The sequence below is a fragment of the Phasianus colchicus genome, chromosome Z (assembly GCF_987193195.1).
Source record: "Phasianus colchicus chromosome Z, bPhaCol1.hap1.1, whole genome shotgun sequence".
NCBI classification, from domain to species: domain Eukaryota; kingdom Metazoa; phylum Chordata; class Aves; order Galliformes; family Phasianidae; genus Phasianus; species Phasianus colchicus.
Genome location: NC_143476.1, coordinates 80,921,531 through 80,935,472, shown reverse-complemented (window position 1 = coordinate 80,935,472; position 13,942 = coordinate 80,921,531). Strand labels below are relative to the sequence as shown.

At 38.4% G+C, this 13,942-nt stretch overlaps 1 protein-coding gene and 1 long non-coding RNA gene across 2 annotated transcripts in view; one reads left to right on the top strand and one right to left on the bottom strand.

Annotated features, from left to right (window-relative positions):
- Positions 1-107: 107 nt before the first annotated feature.
- On the top strand, positions 108-5,921 carry LOC149913127 (uncharacterized). Its single transcript, XR_016462024.1, has 3 exons — positions 108-298; positions 2,470-2,664; positions 5,182-5,921. It is a non-coding gene; the product is annotated as an uncharacterized LOC149913127 (long non-coding RNA).
- The window catches only part of RANBP3L (RAN binding protein 3 like), a 40,317-nt gene continuing 30,271 nt past the window's right edge, over positions 3,897-13,942 (bottom strand). Inside the window, exons 14-15 of the mRNA XM_090131989.1 lie at positions 11,707-11,896; positions 3,897-5,293 (exon numbers count right to left, since the gene is read on the bottom strand). Of these exons, the coding sequence (XP_089988115.1) occupies positions 5,250-5,293; positions 11,707-11,896 (234 nt within the window). The 3' untranslated portion in view covers positions 3,897-5,249. The remainder of the gene's footprint in view (positions 5,294-11,706; positions 11,897-13,942) is intronic.

Genomic DNA, 13,942 nt, shown 5'->3' with positions numbered 1-13,942 from the left:
GATGATCAACGGAGGGGCGGGGGCGAGCGTGGGGCGGACGGTTCCCCGTCCGAGCCCCGGGGCGCGGGCTGCGCGTGCGCTGGGCGGGCCGCTGCGTCTCCCGCCTCCCTGTGTTTGGTGGGCGGGGCGCAGCTCCGGGCACGTAGGCTGCCGTGCGGGCTGCGCGCACCTGGCGGCCCCGGGGGCTGCGCGGGAGCGCGGTGTGAGCCGGCCCGTATGGCTGCCCCTGCTGCGCACCGCGCGGTCTTCCGCGCAGACCCTTTGTTTGTGCTCACAGAGCAAAATGAAGTAGAATAAGGTAAAATAAAGCTGGCAGCGTCCTCTTTTAGGTCAGGCGCGCTCGGTCCTTAGGATTTGGGCGTCCCGGGGCGGACCTTGGCGAGTGAGGCTGACTTCGTGGCTAACGCTGAGTGTCAGGAGGGGAGGACTCGGAAAGTTGGAAAAACCACTTTTTGTAGGCCCTTTGTTGAGGAGCGCTACGCACGGCGTCCTGTGAGGATCTGGTGAGAAGCGAGTTGTTTGGGAAGCCGCGCCTTCTATTCGTGACGCGGGTGGCAGTGCATAAAGCGAGCCCGGCACAAACGTCGTCGATCCGGAGCTGCTTTCTCACAATTTTTTTTTTTCTTTTTTCCCCTACCATTATGAATATCTGTCTTGTCAAGAGTTCTGTTTCGCACTCGCAGTACGTCTACACCAAAAGCATTTACCCAGCTTCTCGTCCCGTGCCTGCTCTTGCCCTGGGGAAGAGCCAGCGGCTGTTTTCCCGTGAATGCAGCACTCTTCTACGGGGCTTTTAGCTGGGAGCCTTAGGAAATCAGACAAGGCATTCGGCTGCTGCCCGCTATCCTGCAGCAGTACGAAATCTGGCCTGTACTGACAGGCAGAAGGATTTTCTGTCTACTGATTAGCTTAGCCTTGAAGGACACTACTGCAAACCAGCTTATCAGGAGAGTAATTAAACATAACTAATCCCCAGAAAATGCCTCGTTCTGTATAACCATTAATTTTTAGATCGTACAAAGCGGTAGAACAAGTGGAAATACGGGATTTTGAAATGTTGTGGCTCTGTCCGGCGAGATACCTATTTTATAGCTCTTTTAACTACTCTGACAGGATTCTGTGCTTCTCACGGTACCTACTGATATTGAACTGCTTTGATCATTGTGTACAAATCAGCTTCAGTCACTATGTCAGGCTTGAAGCAGAGCACTACTTCACTCTGAGGCCGTACCATTACCATGATACAGTCTTTTGGATTAAGGCCTACAGCAAATATCATAGGTGCATACGTTATCAGAACACGTGTTTTAAAATGTAAATTCAAGATGGCTTAAGATCTGAACTTCCTGGAAGAAGAGCTGAGGCACAGAAAACGAAGTGATTCATCCATGACTTCCAAGAGGAAGTCTCAGGCAGAATCACAGAAAAAAGGTTTAAACTTTCCACAGCACATAAACCGCTTTGTGCAACATTACCTTGTAAACAGGCCTACTTGCAAAACATTCAATAAATACTGTTTTTAAAAAGGAGAAACTGACCTTCTACATGGATAGCTAGAGACAGGACAAGGGGAAAGTCTAGGTTAGATGTTAGAAGGAAATTCTTCATTCGGAGGGTAGCGAGGCACCGGCACTGCAGCCCAAAATGCTATGGGTGCTCCATCTCAGGAGGTGTTCAAAGCCAGATGGGCCCTGGGCAGCCTGAGCTGATGGGGAGCAATCAGCCCATGGAAGCAGTCTCTAGTATTAAGTCTTACAAGATCCATGTAGAGAAAAAAAGAGGATGCTCCTTCCTCCTCGTCTCTTTTGTGCAGACTCGGTAACATTAAAAACAATATCAGATGTGCTAAGGGTTTTCCCTGTATTCATTTATTCATTAAATCATTCATACATTTATTCATTCAGTAGAAACATTACTAGACTCAGTTTGTCAGCAGTAATTAAGAGGTCACTAAAAATGATGACATTAAAGAAAAAAAGAGTGCTAAAATTAAGGAAAAGATAAAATGCAAGATTTGACATTATGGATTTTTTATTTTTTTGTTTTTTTTCCACGAAGAGTGTGGAATAAATCATTAAGGCTATTCTGTCCAAGTAAATTTTTCCAGAAAGTCATGATCTTGTGGCAGGTATCTGCATCCATATCCTTTTATTAGGGATTTTTAATTTTCCCTCCTTGTGATAATTATTCCTCTACTAATTCCTAAGAATTTCAAGCTCTGCATCCTGTAAATATACTAATTAATCACTGAGATTTGTCAGAAATTTTCTATCTAGAATATATGTTCTTTAAATAAATAAATTTAGAATACTTTTCATCTGAAAAAGCACAGAACAAGTTGCTCCATGAACAGCAAAATTAGTGATCTGTAACTTCATATAGATTTGTGCTGCATGAAATGTCCCTATGCCACTTTTCAAGCTGTGGTTCCACCCTTCCATGGTTTTACTCTTTTCCCTCCCTCTTCAGAGCCAGGAATGCAATACCCAGGACCACAGAAGATACCAAGCTTACTGAGAAGCTGTTTCTTCAAAGCATACCTGTATCTGATTTATGTCACCCAACAGATGCCAATTTTCATGAAAAACAGACATCATACCTCTCAGCAAACTCTTCCAAATTCGACGTTTGACTCAAAGTGGTTCTGACAGATAGATGGATGAGGTACATGATTATTTGAATCTTTTTTTCCTTAGGAAAACAAGCTAGAAGTACTGTGGAAGGAACAGTTTGTAGGAAGCACTAACTTTCACACACAGTAAGACAAACAGATGGAAATAAAAGCTGTAAGAAAACTGTTTATTGTTTGGACATAGAAATGATTGCTCCTGCTGTCATAAAATGTTACATTTTCAAAACCAAGTTAATACATTACATACCAGCATACCTTCAGTCTTGAGAAACACAAAAATTTAGTGCAATGAGACTAAATAAAATAAATAATGGATTAGGATATCAAGAATAAAACTTCATACCTCAAATATGTCTGCAGATATATGTATTTATATGTCTTGTGTTACCACACTCTCCACACTCCTCAGAGTATTCAAACATCTCTTTATGTCCACAGCTTGGAGAAGTGTAGCTTCATTTTTAAGTGTGTGTATGTTTGAGCAAATGTGTGTATACTGGTGTGTGAATGTATAATACAGTCTTGGGAAAAGGCAGCTCAGAAAAGAGGTGTTTTTTTTTAATTTGTGAATGATCGTAAGCTTTGCTACTTTCACTATGGAAGTATATTACAAAGTTTTGAAGTCCTTTGCAAAAATTCTGTTGCGTACGCTGTGGTAGAATTTAGAAGTTGTATGTGTGACTTCATGATGACACTCTGGTGCTTAAAATCAGTTACATGGATGGCTTTGATTACCAGGGCAGACTTTGAAATCAAACTCTACATTCAGTGCATAACCAGTTGAGCTTCAGGGCAAAGTTCTCCCCATGACCTGTTGCTAAATACATAAGACTGCTGTTTTTTAACAACTGCTGAAGTTTTTGTAACATGGAGCTTTGTTCCTGAGTATGAGTTACAGCAATGGAATATGAAGGTCAGTAATGGAAATAAAAGTGCTCAGGAGCGAGGCTATCACAGAAGAACACAGTGTACAGCTGCTCTAGAAAGAAATTTTCATTATCAGCAAACTGAAGAGTGAAAAAGCATTCCAGTACTTCTAGAGACAAGTGCTCCATTGCAAAGGCAAAAATCCAGTCCCACTTAAAGTTGCTCTCATCCAGAAATCAGAGAAGTGCTAATTTTGGCAGGCTGTGTAAGATTCAGAGTAATCCAGATGGTAGTTCAGCTTCACCTGGACTCTAATCTTGAGAGTTTAGGAAGAAGCTGGAATTCTTCCAACTTCATACATATGTTCAGATGGGAGACTAAATTGTAACTTGACTCTTCAGGTGTGATGCAGCTTTTAAGGCTGATAAACATCTACAACTTTCTCAATTAAAAGGACTTAAGATACTTCAGACCTTTTTTCTTTTTTTTTTTTTTTCCCCAGCTCTGAGAACAATCAGGAATTAATTTTGTAGCCAACAATATACAAGGCAAGAGAAGTCTGCAGCAGAATGACCACAGACATACACTTTCTGTACCTGTTAACAGAAAGAATAGAAAGCACAGAGTATTAAATGGTGCCTGTACAGTGCACAGGCTTGTGAGGGGTCTGGAAAGTCTTAATTCACAGGTGGCATTTGGAGAACTGCCCTTCCAATTTACCATGAAAATGGCTAGGTAGTGGGCTAGTTGATGGAATCACTTTTACAGAGTGTTTGAGTCATTGGCACTGTTTGGATTATTGCACATATTTGACTAATGTATTAATCTCATGCTGTTTAGGGATAACTGTGGCTAATAAGAAAGCAGAAATAATCTTAGACAATCTCAAAAATATAAGATAAATTGTATGCAGATCTCTACTTATAATGTCTATGCATTTATTTTTATGTATCTAACGGACAGTTAAGAGTGCTTGTTCTGTGCAAGCAAAAAGATGTTCGTAAGTGCAAACAGATTCACTTTTAGATTGTAATGCTCAGATGTCCCCTAGAATTTCTGCTTACAGTTCTTCATGTTGTAGTCGTATGGATGTAAGAGCAGAACCTAGTTCTTTGCCCTTTAACAAAACTTTCCAGTGACTACTCCACATATTAGAAACAAAAAACACCAAAAAAAATTGATTTCTGTAGGCCTTTGTCATGTTGAACTGCCACTGACCATTCTGCTTGCATGTACTTACAAACAAGATGCTGAGTACTACCAGGCAATTTAAATAAATGTTTTCAGTGAAGCCCAATTTTAAGTCTTCAAAATGCATCTTTTAAATAACAGACAAAAAATATCAAATATCAGGTGTATTATTAATTAATGGTTATGTGTGTTGTCTTTGTTGTTGTTTTTTTTTTTTTCCATCAAGATGATGAATGAACATAGATTCCCTATAAAAGTCCTTACTTTAATAATGCATTTAAGTATATTTAATTTTAAAATCTGAGTCTATTTTAACAGTTCTTGAACACTGGAAGCCATCATATTATTCTCATCTCAGTGCAAAGCAAGCTGTCTGGAACCTTCAACTTGTGTCTCAAGTTCCTTCCCAATGTACTGAACATAAACCATTTATAAAATTAATCTTTGCTTAGAAGTCATAAAACAAAATTCTTCTGATTTCCTTCTTCCAGGTCCTGATGCATCTTCAGCATTTTGAGAAGATGAGTCCTCAGTAGTCAGTTGTAAACTGTGGTAAATTTCATGAGCAGACTACAGGCTGCCTGCGGTTCCATCTAGAATGATCTGAAACAGAATTTTAAAAAACATTTCTTTAAATTTGAGTTATTCACATTTTGAAGCAAACTGGCATTTCATAATACCAAAGCAGTAGGTTAAAGTTTGGATACAATCAGTTCCTGGTTTAGATAAATATCTAACCAGATAACACAGGATTATTCACAAATATTTGAGCATGTGAATAGTGAATGAAGCCTGTGACTCCCCATGTCAATAAAGATGAGCACATGAGCACTTAAGGATATAAGGTGTCCAGACGGGACACTGTTTTTGGGATGCAAAACAACTTGTCCTCTAAGGGGAACGCTGACTTAAGTAATTTGATGTTAATACTTAACAATAGATGTCAGTAAACTGCGAGAAATACAACATGTCTTCAAGTAACTCTATGGTCATGATAAAATATCCGAGGGTGGTTCTGGTGAGTAATCTAGAATGCAAAACCTGCAAAAGTGTATATAGCTGACAGGTAACATCATTCCCTCAGTATCTGCTGAAAAATTTCTATCACCTGGCCACTTCTAAACAGTTACTAAAATTTTTAAACCTTTTACAGGTGAACTGAAAAAGCCTTGTATTTGTCAGAATATGAAATCTGAATCTTCCTCTTCTGTCCCCTCTCATCCCCCCAAAACTTTTCCTGACATGTTGGCTTTTAAAGCCCATCATACAGATGTCTCTCTCTCTCTCTTTTTTTTTTTTCTTTTTTTTTCTTTTTTTTTTTTTTTTGAGGCATTACTGATTTTTACTGCAAAGAATAAAGAAACTTGAACTTCCAACCCCTCCCCCCCCAAAAAAATCAGATTTAATCTCTTTAGTTTTTGAAATGACTAACAAATGTGTGTGTGTGCTTGTGCTCAATTTATGATTTAGAATCTTTAACACTAGATAAGATCTTGAATTGACAAGAAATGTCAAACAAAGATAGCAGGAGTTCCTACAGCATTGCTCAACATTAGTTTCTTTAAAAAGCTTTTATAAGAATTTTACTTTAAAAAGCAACTGCAACAGCAACAACTCTCTCATAACAGAGATCTTATGTCTTGATAAACAACAGGAGATGACAGAGTCTTAATGAGGCCAATATAGGAGATATGTGCACAGTGGACTAGAAAATTTGTGATAAAACAAAACCTAAAGCATTTCCATAACATGATATTGTTCTGCTCTCAGCATCACTAGTCTCCAAAATCCATGGTGGACTCTTGGTGGACGCATAAATTGGACACAGTATGTCTCCAATTTAGTTTTCTCTTAAAGTTTATGGATATGTATGGATAGACTTCTTGGGACCTACCTAATCTTGGACATTGGCAACTTTGAATTCACTCTAATAACTTCTAAAAGAAAATTCCATACCAGATAAGAGAATGCACTTCAATAAAACAGGAGGATCATTCAATCAAAATGAACTTAGGAGCAAATGTAAAGCAGTTAATGGTGAGTATACTATAAGACATAACTCATAAAGCATTTCTTTGCCTACCGATAACTGTCACCTTTGTCCCTCACAATCCTGAAGTGTTATAATAGCATTTTGGATTTAGAAAAAACTGCTATTATTTGAGAGGTATAAAACATTTATTTTTTTTTTCCACAAGGAAATATGGAAGTTTCTCACTTCAAGGACCTTCTAGTATTTCTGATATTTACAGATGTAAACAAAACATTATATCTTTGAAGAAAGGACAGAAATCTTCTTAAAGGCCATAAAACAACACAGTAAAACCTCTTAAAATGATCAGAGGCAAAAATATTCTCAGAGACATCTTATTTAGGAGTAGAAGTAATGACTTCTGATCACCTTTTGCCAATGGTAAGCTTAGGTATAGTGGTTCTACATAAAAGATCCATGTTCTTGCTGGTTGACTTTGTGAGTCTGACATAGATACCTCTTTTGTTTGTGACCAGTGGAAAGATGTGAAGGCATCTTGCAAAAGACTCAGAGCCTAAATTACAGAACCATCTATCCAAAAACTTTGTGTGGAACTTACATGCATTAGTAGAGGAATTCATTACTCCCAGGTGCTGAAATTGTGACAACTTGTAGTCAAAGAACTTAAAAAACAGCTGTTCACAATCTGCACAGACTGAATCTGCACAGATACTTGACACAGGCCTGCCAGCATGTAAGAAAATCCCAAGCAGATGTTTGAGATCTATAAACCAAGGTAGAGGAGGAAATGGCAGTGGTATGCACATTATTTTACTCACTGCAGCACACATATTGGGTTCTAGTTCCTCCTCATCCATAGGGTTTGGGTCCATCTTCCTGCCTACAATGACCAATCTCCCTTACCAAGCTATTCTGTACAGTTGGCTAAGGAAAATTCTCCATTCTGACTATAGAAGCAGATCCATGATACAGCAAAGAATATGAAGTTTACAAATGCCAAGAGAAGAAAAACAAGAAAGGAGAGTCATGCAATTGACAGCAGTGGTATTCCCCTCAGAAAGGAACACTCTAATTCTAATTATTTGCATATTATCCTACCAGCTTTTTTCATTGTTTTATTTGTTAAATCATTTAGTGAGAACATTTTTCCAATGTACAATAAAGAAATGTAGTGAAATATTGAGCAGGCAAGTTATATAACTGGAAGGAGAAATTTGCCTAACTTCTGTCAGTCTAGAAGTTTGCCATCTATTCTAAATTCATCTCCTCAGCTCACTTTGTAGTTAGTGGGAAAAATAAACACTTCAAAGAGAATGATTGATGCCAACCACTTTTAAAAATTGATTGAAGTTGGATGAATTGTTCTGTTTCTCTCCATTCAGATTTAAACATAATTTTGTTGCTGAAAGTATCTGAGTTGTAATTAGTGAAATACAAGGTAATAAAAACATCAGAAAAATCAGCTTATTATTTACAGATCTTACGAAAACAACATTTTTACTTGAAAGTGACACAATTCAATACAATCGTCTATACTGAATAGTAGTAGAATAGTAGAAATACCTCTCCTGTCTTTTACAGTGTCCTTATATAGGGTTAATGTTCTGTGACAGTAGAGTGAAGAACTGCATGTAAGAAAATTTATTGCAAGCATATAGCATCACCTTCCTGTTCACAAACACTTCACTAATGTAAATTCTACTTGCTTTTATTCAATCTTTTACATCAAAAATAATTTGATGTAATGAATTGATTAATTTTTTCCATGTCTTCTACAGTGTCATGAAATATATATTATAATCTAGGGAACTATGTAACTTCAGTTTAACCCAGTGAAAATTGCCTGTATTAAGAAAAGACAGAATTGTCATTGCTTTTTTTGAGACAAAACAGGTAGAACATAATTAAATAAAATCTAGGCATATTTTTTAATCTTATTTCTGGTAATGAAGCAGTCACTGAGAAGTTATGCTTCTCATAGTAATCTAAACTAAGGATTGGTTATTAAAAATAATTTCTTCTCAGAAGAATTGGTCAGGCATTGCAACAACCTGCCCAGAGAAGTGGTGGGGTTACCATCCCTGGAGGCACTTAAGGAAAGGGCAGATCTGATACCTAGGAACATGATGTAGTGGGCAATATTGGAAGTACGTGGATGGTTGGACTGGATGATCTTAGAGATTCTTTCCAACCTTAGCAATTCTACAGTTTTAAAGGAGAGACAAACCTGGAAATGAATGAAACAACATACATATTTAAATGAAAATGAAAATGTAGGCTCCTTATCAAATGTTGTTAAATATGCAGGATCTGATTTCTTGCATCCAAATACACATTTCTATATTAGTATTTAAAACTGACCTCACCTTATTTAAAAAGCTATGACTACAATTTCCTGTTTTGGAAATGGAAGTTCCAGGGGCAGAGACATGTAAGAAGTGAATGTCTGCACAGAAAGTGGGGCTTGGATACCACTGACTGAAATTTATGCAAAATTGAAACCTTGTGGCTCTGAGAATAATAGAAGAGATAAGCAGGGAATGATAGAAGTCATCCAAAAAGCATTTGAAAGGGATTGCTAAAACTGCTGACAGGAATTGTTTGAACACAAATAAAAGACAGAAACTAAAGGGCTTGACACTCATGAACACCTGACAGTCGTATTTCAGAATCTATTTGCTGGATGCCATTCGAATATTTGTATCACAAATCTCTGCAAATCAAAGTAAATATTTAACTAGTAAATCTGTGCTCTCAAACTGCTTTTATATTCCCTTTCACCTCTTTCTTTTCTTTCTTCTTCTTCTTCTTTTTTTTTTTTTTCTAAAACAACAAAGAGTTCTTATCAAGTAATCCTGGAAAGTAATCAAGTTCCATCCACAGTTTTCAAGTTACCTGAATCTTTGTAAAGTCAATAGAGATTATTTAGGAATTAGTGAGGGAATGTTTGATTAGCTAGAAGCAGTAGAGGCAGTTTTCAAAGCCAAAAATTTTCCATTTCCTAAACAGAATGAAGGTATTTGTGAGAAAATTTTGTGTGAGAGCATCATACTTTGTTTAGAGCACTGAATGATACTGAAGTGTATTTAAATAACAGCTGATCATGGGAACAAGACTATAAGATACAATCTGTAAATGGGGAAAAAAGGCTTGCATATTATCCTTAAGCAGTTACTCATAGCTGTTAGTTGTCTGTGACTTATTTCTGTTGAATACTTGTTAAAAAGAAGTGTGTATAATATAAGGGCTGTATGTTGCTTAGTTAAAGAGGGAAGCAAGTTCTAGGAGCAACAACTCAGACCTTCCTGCTTTAGTTCTACGAGAAAGAGAATTCAATTGCTAGCTTTTGTATCCATAGTGGCAATTTGGCACAAGCGAGTAAATTTCCTCAAGAAATGTGTCTTGTGTTCTGCCAAGACAAAAGAGCTTGTACGTCTTTCATTTTCTAGAGCAGCATTAAGTCAGTTTGTCCCTTACATCCTGTTTTAGCTACATTCCTTACTTTGAAGAGCCTACATTCCTATTATGTTAAAAAAAAAAACCTGCCAAAACAGCTGGCATGGCTGGCATGTAAATCTTGAACCAGGAGTCTCTTAGAGAAGTAGTTATTAGAACGACTCAAAAACCAGTGCTTTAAACAAAGTTAACCAGAGCAAAGTAAATACTGTCTCAATAAACACAGTGCTTGAAGGCATTAGTAACTACCTAGTTGATGATGCATGTGGACTCAACTTCTACTCATTCATGTAAGAAGTATCTCAGTGCCTCCTGTCATATCTACTGAAATGTACTAAAGAAGATTTCAGATAAAGGTTGACAAAATTAAAATTCCTTAACTCTCAGCTTTTTTTTTCAAAAAAAATATTCCACTGCTATAAAGCAAATAGGTATTAGCAGCTGATCACTAGTGATGTTCTCCAGGGCTCACTTCCAGAGCCACTCCTGTTCAACACTGATGATGCAGGACTGGAATGCATCCCCAGCACATTTGCCAATGACACAAAAACTGAGAGGTGCTGCTGGCCTGAAGGGATGAGAGGCCTTGTGGAGGGATCTAGATAGCACAGGGCAGTCAGTGACAGCATGGAGTTTAACAAAGGAAAATTCTGGGTACTGTACTTGGGAACAAGCAGTGCAAGACACGGGCTTGAGGGACGGGAGACAAATGGCTGGAGAGCAGCTCAGCAGCAAGGAACTTAGAGGTGCTGGGGACAGCAGCTCAGCATGAGCCAGCAGTGTGCCTGGGCAGCCAAGAGAGGAAACTGCCTTGTGGGGTGCTCTGAACACAGCACAGCTAGCCAATAAAAAGCAGTCATTTTTCAACTGTTCTTTTGTTGGAGTAGCCTCACCTTGAATACTGTGTGATGTTCTGGTCACCACAATATAAAATGAATGTTAAGGTCCTTGAAAGAGTCCAGAGGAGGTCAATAAAGCTGTTAACAAGGGCAGAGAACAAATCCCACGAGGAGTGGTTAAGGACATTTAGGTTGTCCTGTCTGGAGAAGAGGAGGTCGTGAGGCAACCTCACTGCTCTCTGTAGCTCCCTGAGGAGGGGAAGCAGAGAGAGATGCTGGGCTCTGCTCCTGGAAACTGATGACAGGATGGGAATGGCACAAAGCTGCACCACGGAAGGGTTGCATTGGATATGAAGAAAAATGGCTTCTTGAAGAGCAGACTTCCTAGCAATCCCCACTCCTGTGTCTAAGAATTATTTAGATAATTCCCTCAGTAATGTGCTTTAACTTCTGATTAGCACTGAAGAGGTCACGCAACTGGACTTGGTGATCTTTGTAGATCCATTCTAACCAAACTATTCTATCTACCATTTATCCAGTAAAATCTAGCATTGTAATAGCAGTAAGCTGCAAGGAGTTACTCTCATCTACTCAGCAAAGAGTATCTATAACATAAATTTTGATTAAAGTTACAGTCAACATGAAAAAAAAAAAAAAAGTACATTTTTATTATTAAAAGGAAAAAACCTTGAAAGAATTACAGCATTCCTGGGAAAAGTTTTGCTTACCAGATCCACTGCTGCTCACTTGAGTTATTTTTTCATCATCATCATCACTGTCACAGTTTAATAGCTGAAAAGCTGTCTCTGACTCTGTGTCTATTTGATTAGCATCTGATTCTTGCTCAGCACAGCTTCGCAGTGCCACAAGTCGGTGATGTATTGCTGCATACAAATATCCAGCATCTTTTGATCTTGCCTGCAGAAAATAAGATTTAGAGTCAACATTAACCCAGAAGAAACCTTATTTTCACAGAGAGGCTGAGAAGTTTTCAAAAGTAATAAAATAACTTTATTTTGGTTGTGCTTTTTTTTAATCAATATATTGTATATAAGATTCACAGTAATTCATTTCTGAAAATAGATTTAAACACAAAGGATGTTAGATTCTCTTCAGTGGTTGAAACTTTAAAATATGTTGATTATTTTATCTATAATCACATGAAAAAAAAAAAAAACCTTTAAAAATTATCTGCCCTGAAGAATGGTTGTACTGAATATTTCATACTCCAGACAATTCCTAAATATAATTCTAGAACAAATAAAGCACTGAAATAGTAATACGTGTGTTTGTATTTTGATTTACAGAATAAATAAAACTTTTAAAACTAACCTCAAAAAATTATAAATTGTATTTATTAACCTTAAAAATATAATGAACCGTGCTGCGATTTTTAAATCAAAAAGGGTACTGAAAACCAGACAGGGCACCATTTTGCCAGTACACAAAACTTTAGAGCAGCCATGTCCTGACTACTGTGTTCTACTCTGGTTATCATATCTCAAGGACAGAATTAAAGATGGTACAGAGAAGGACACTCAGAAAGATAAAGGCATTGGAACTAGCCAGCCAGGGACGTGGTGGAATAACCAGTCCTGGAGGGGTTAGATTATAGATGTGACACTGAGGGACATGGTTTAGTTTGATGAGATACCAACTATGACACTAGCTGCTTTGTTGATAACTGTACAAGCAGCTTCTTGCAGGTTTTGCCACACATACAACTGTACCTTGGTTTCTTAATACATGTCCTTTTTTACTGTTTAGAACTGTCAGGACAGAATCTTATTAATGCTTACATCTCTATACACTAGAAAACTGTATCACATCTGGAAATCTAAGACATTTCTAATGTGCACGTGCAGATTGGCTGCATGGCACAGTCAGAGTTAGTCAATCACTGTTAGGAAGTGACAGGCTTACAGTGCTTTCATAAACACTGCATGCATGGTATCTTGCTTGTGTGCTAAATGTGACACTTCCTGTAAGCAGCAGTTTTCTTGCCCCTGAAAGGATCTAGTAGGGAACATCATACCCCTATGTTGCAATTACTTACAAATAAGTCCACCACATTTCCATGCTCCACTTATCAGCCCCAGCCAGAGAAAACTAGTATTCCCAAGACTATTGTCTTACATAAAGTCACATTACAAAATCTGTGTTCTCTCTCAACTCTGAAATAGACCAGATGGATCATCACAGAATCACAGAATGGCTGAGGTTGAAAGGGATGTCTGGAAGCCATATGGTCCAACACCCAACTCAAGCAGGGACACGCAGCAGGTAGCCCAGGACTATGTCTACATGGCTTTTGAACATCTCCAAAAATAAGAATCCACTGTCTCTGGGAAACCTGTGCCAATGCTCCATTGCCTACACAGTACAGAAGTGCTTGCGGATGTTCAGAGGGAGCCTCTTTTGTTATAGTTTGTGCCAATTGCCTCTTGCTCTGGAACTGGAGGATACTCAAAAAAGACAAATACCATCTTCTTTGTATTCCTCCTACAGTTATTATAGACGTTGATGTGATACCCCTAAATCTCTTCATCAGCTGAGAAGTCCCAGCTCTCTCAGCCTCTCCTCACAGGAGAGGTGCTGCAGTCCTCGTGTCATATTAGTGGGACTACTCTTGACTTTATAGTTCCATGTCTCTGTGTACTGGGGCGCTGAACTGAACATAGGACTCCAGGTACAGCCTCATCAGCATTGATTACACGAGAAGGACAGAGACGAAGGATCACCTCTATTAACCTGCTGATACTTTGCATAATACCAGCCAAGCATACATTTAGCCTTCTGATAAGAAAGGACATATTGCTGACTCTTGTTCAGTTTGCTGTCCACTGGAACACTTAGGTCTTTTTCTGCAAAGCTGCTTTCCAGATGAGGAGCCCCCAGCACGTACTGATATGTTAGATTGTTCCTCCTCAATTGCAGGACTCTGTACTTCATTAGGACTCAGCT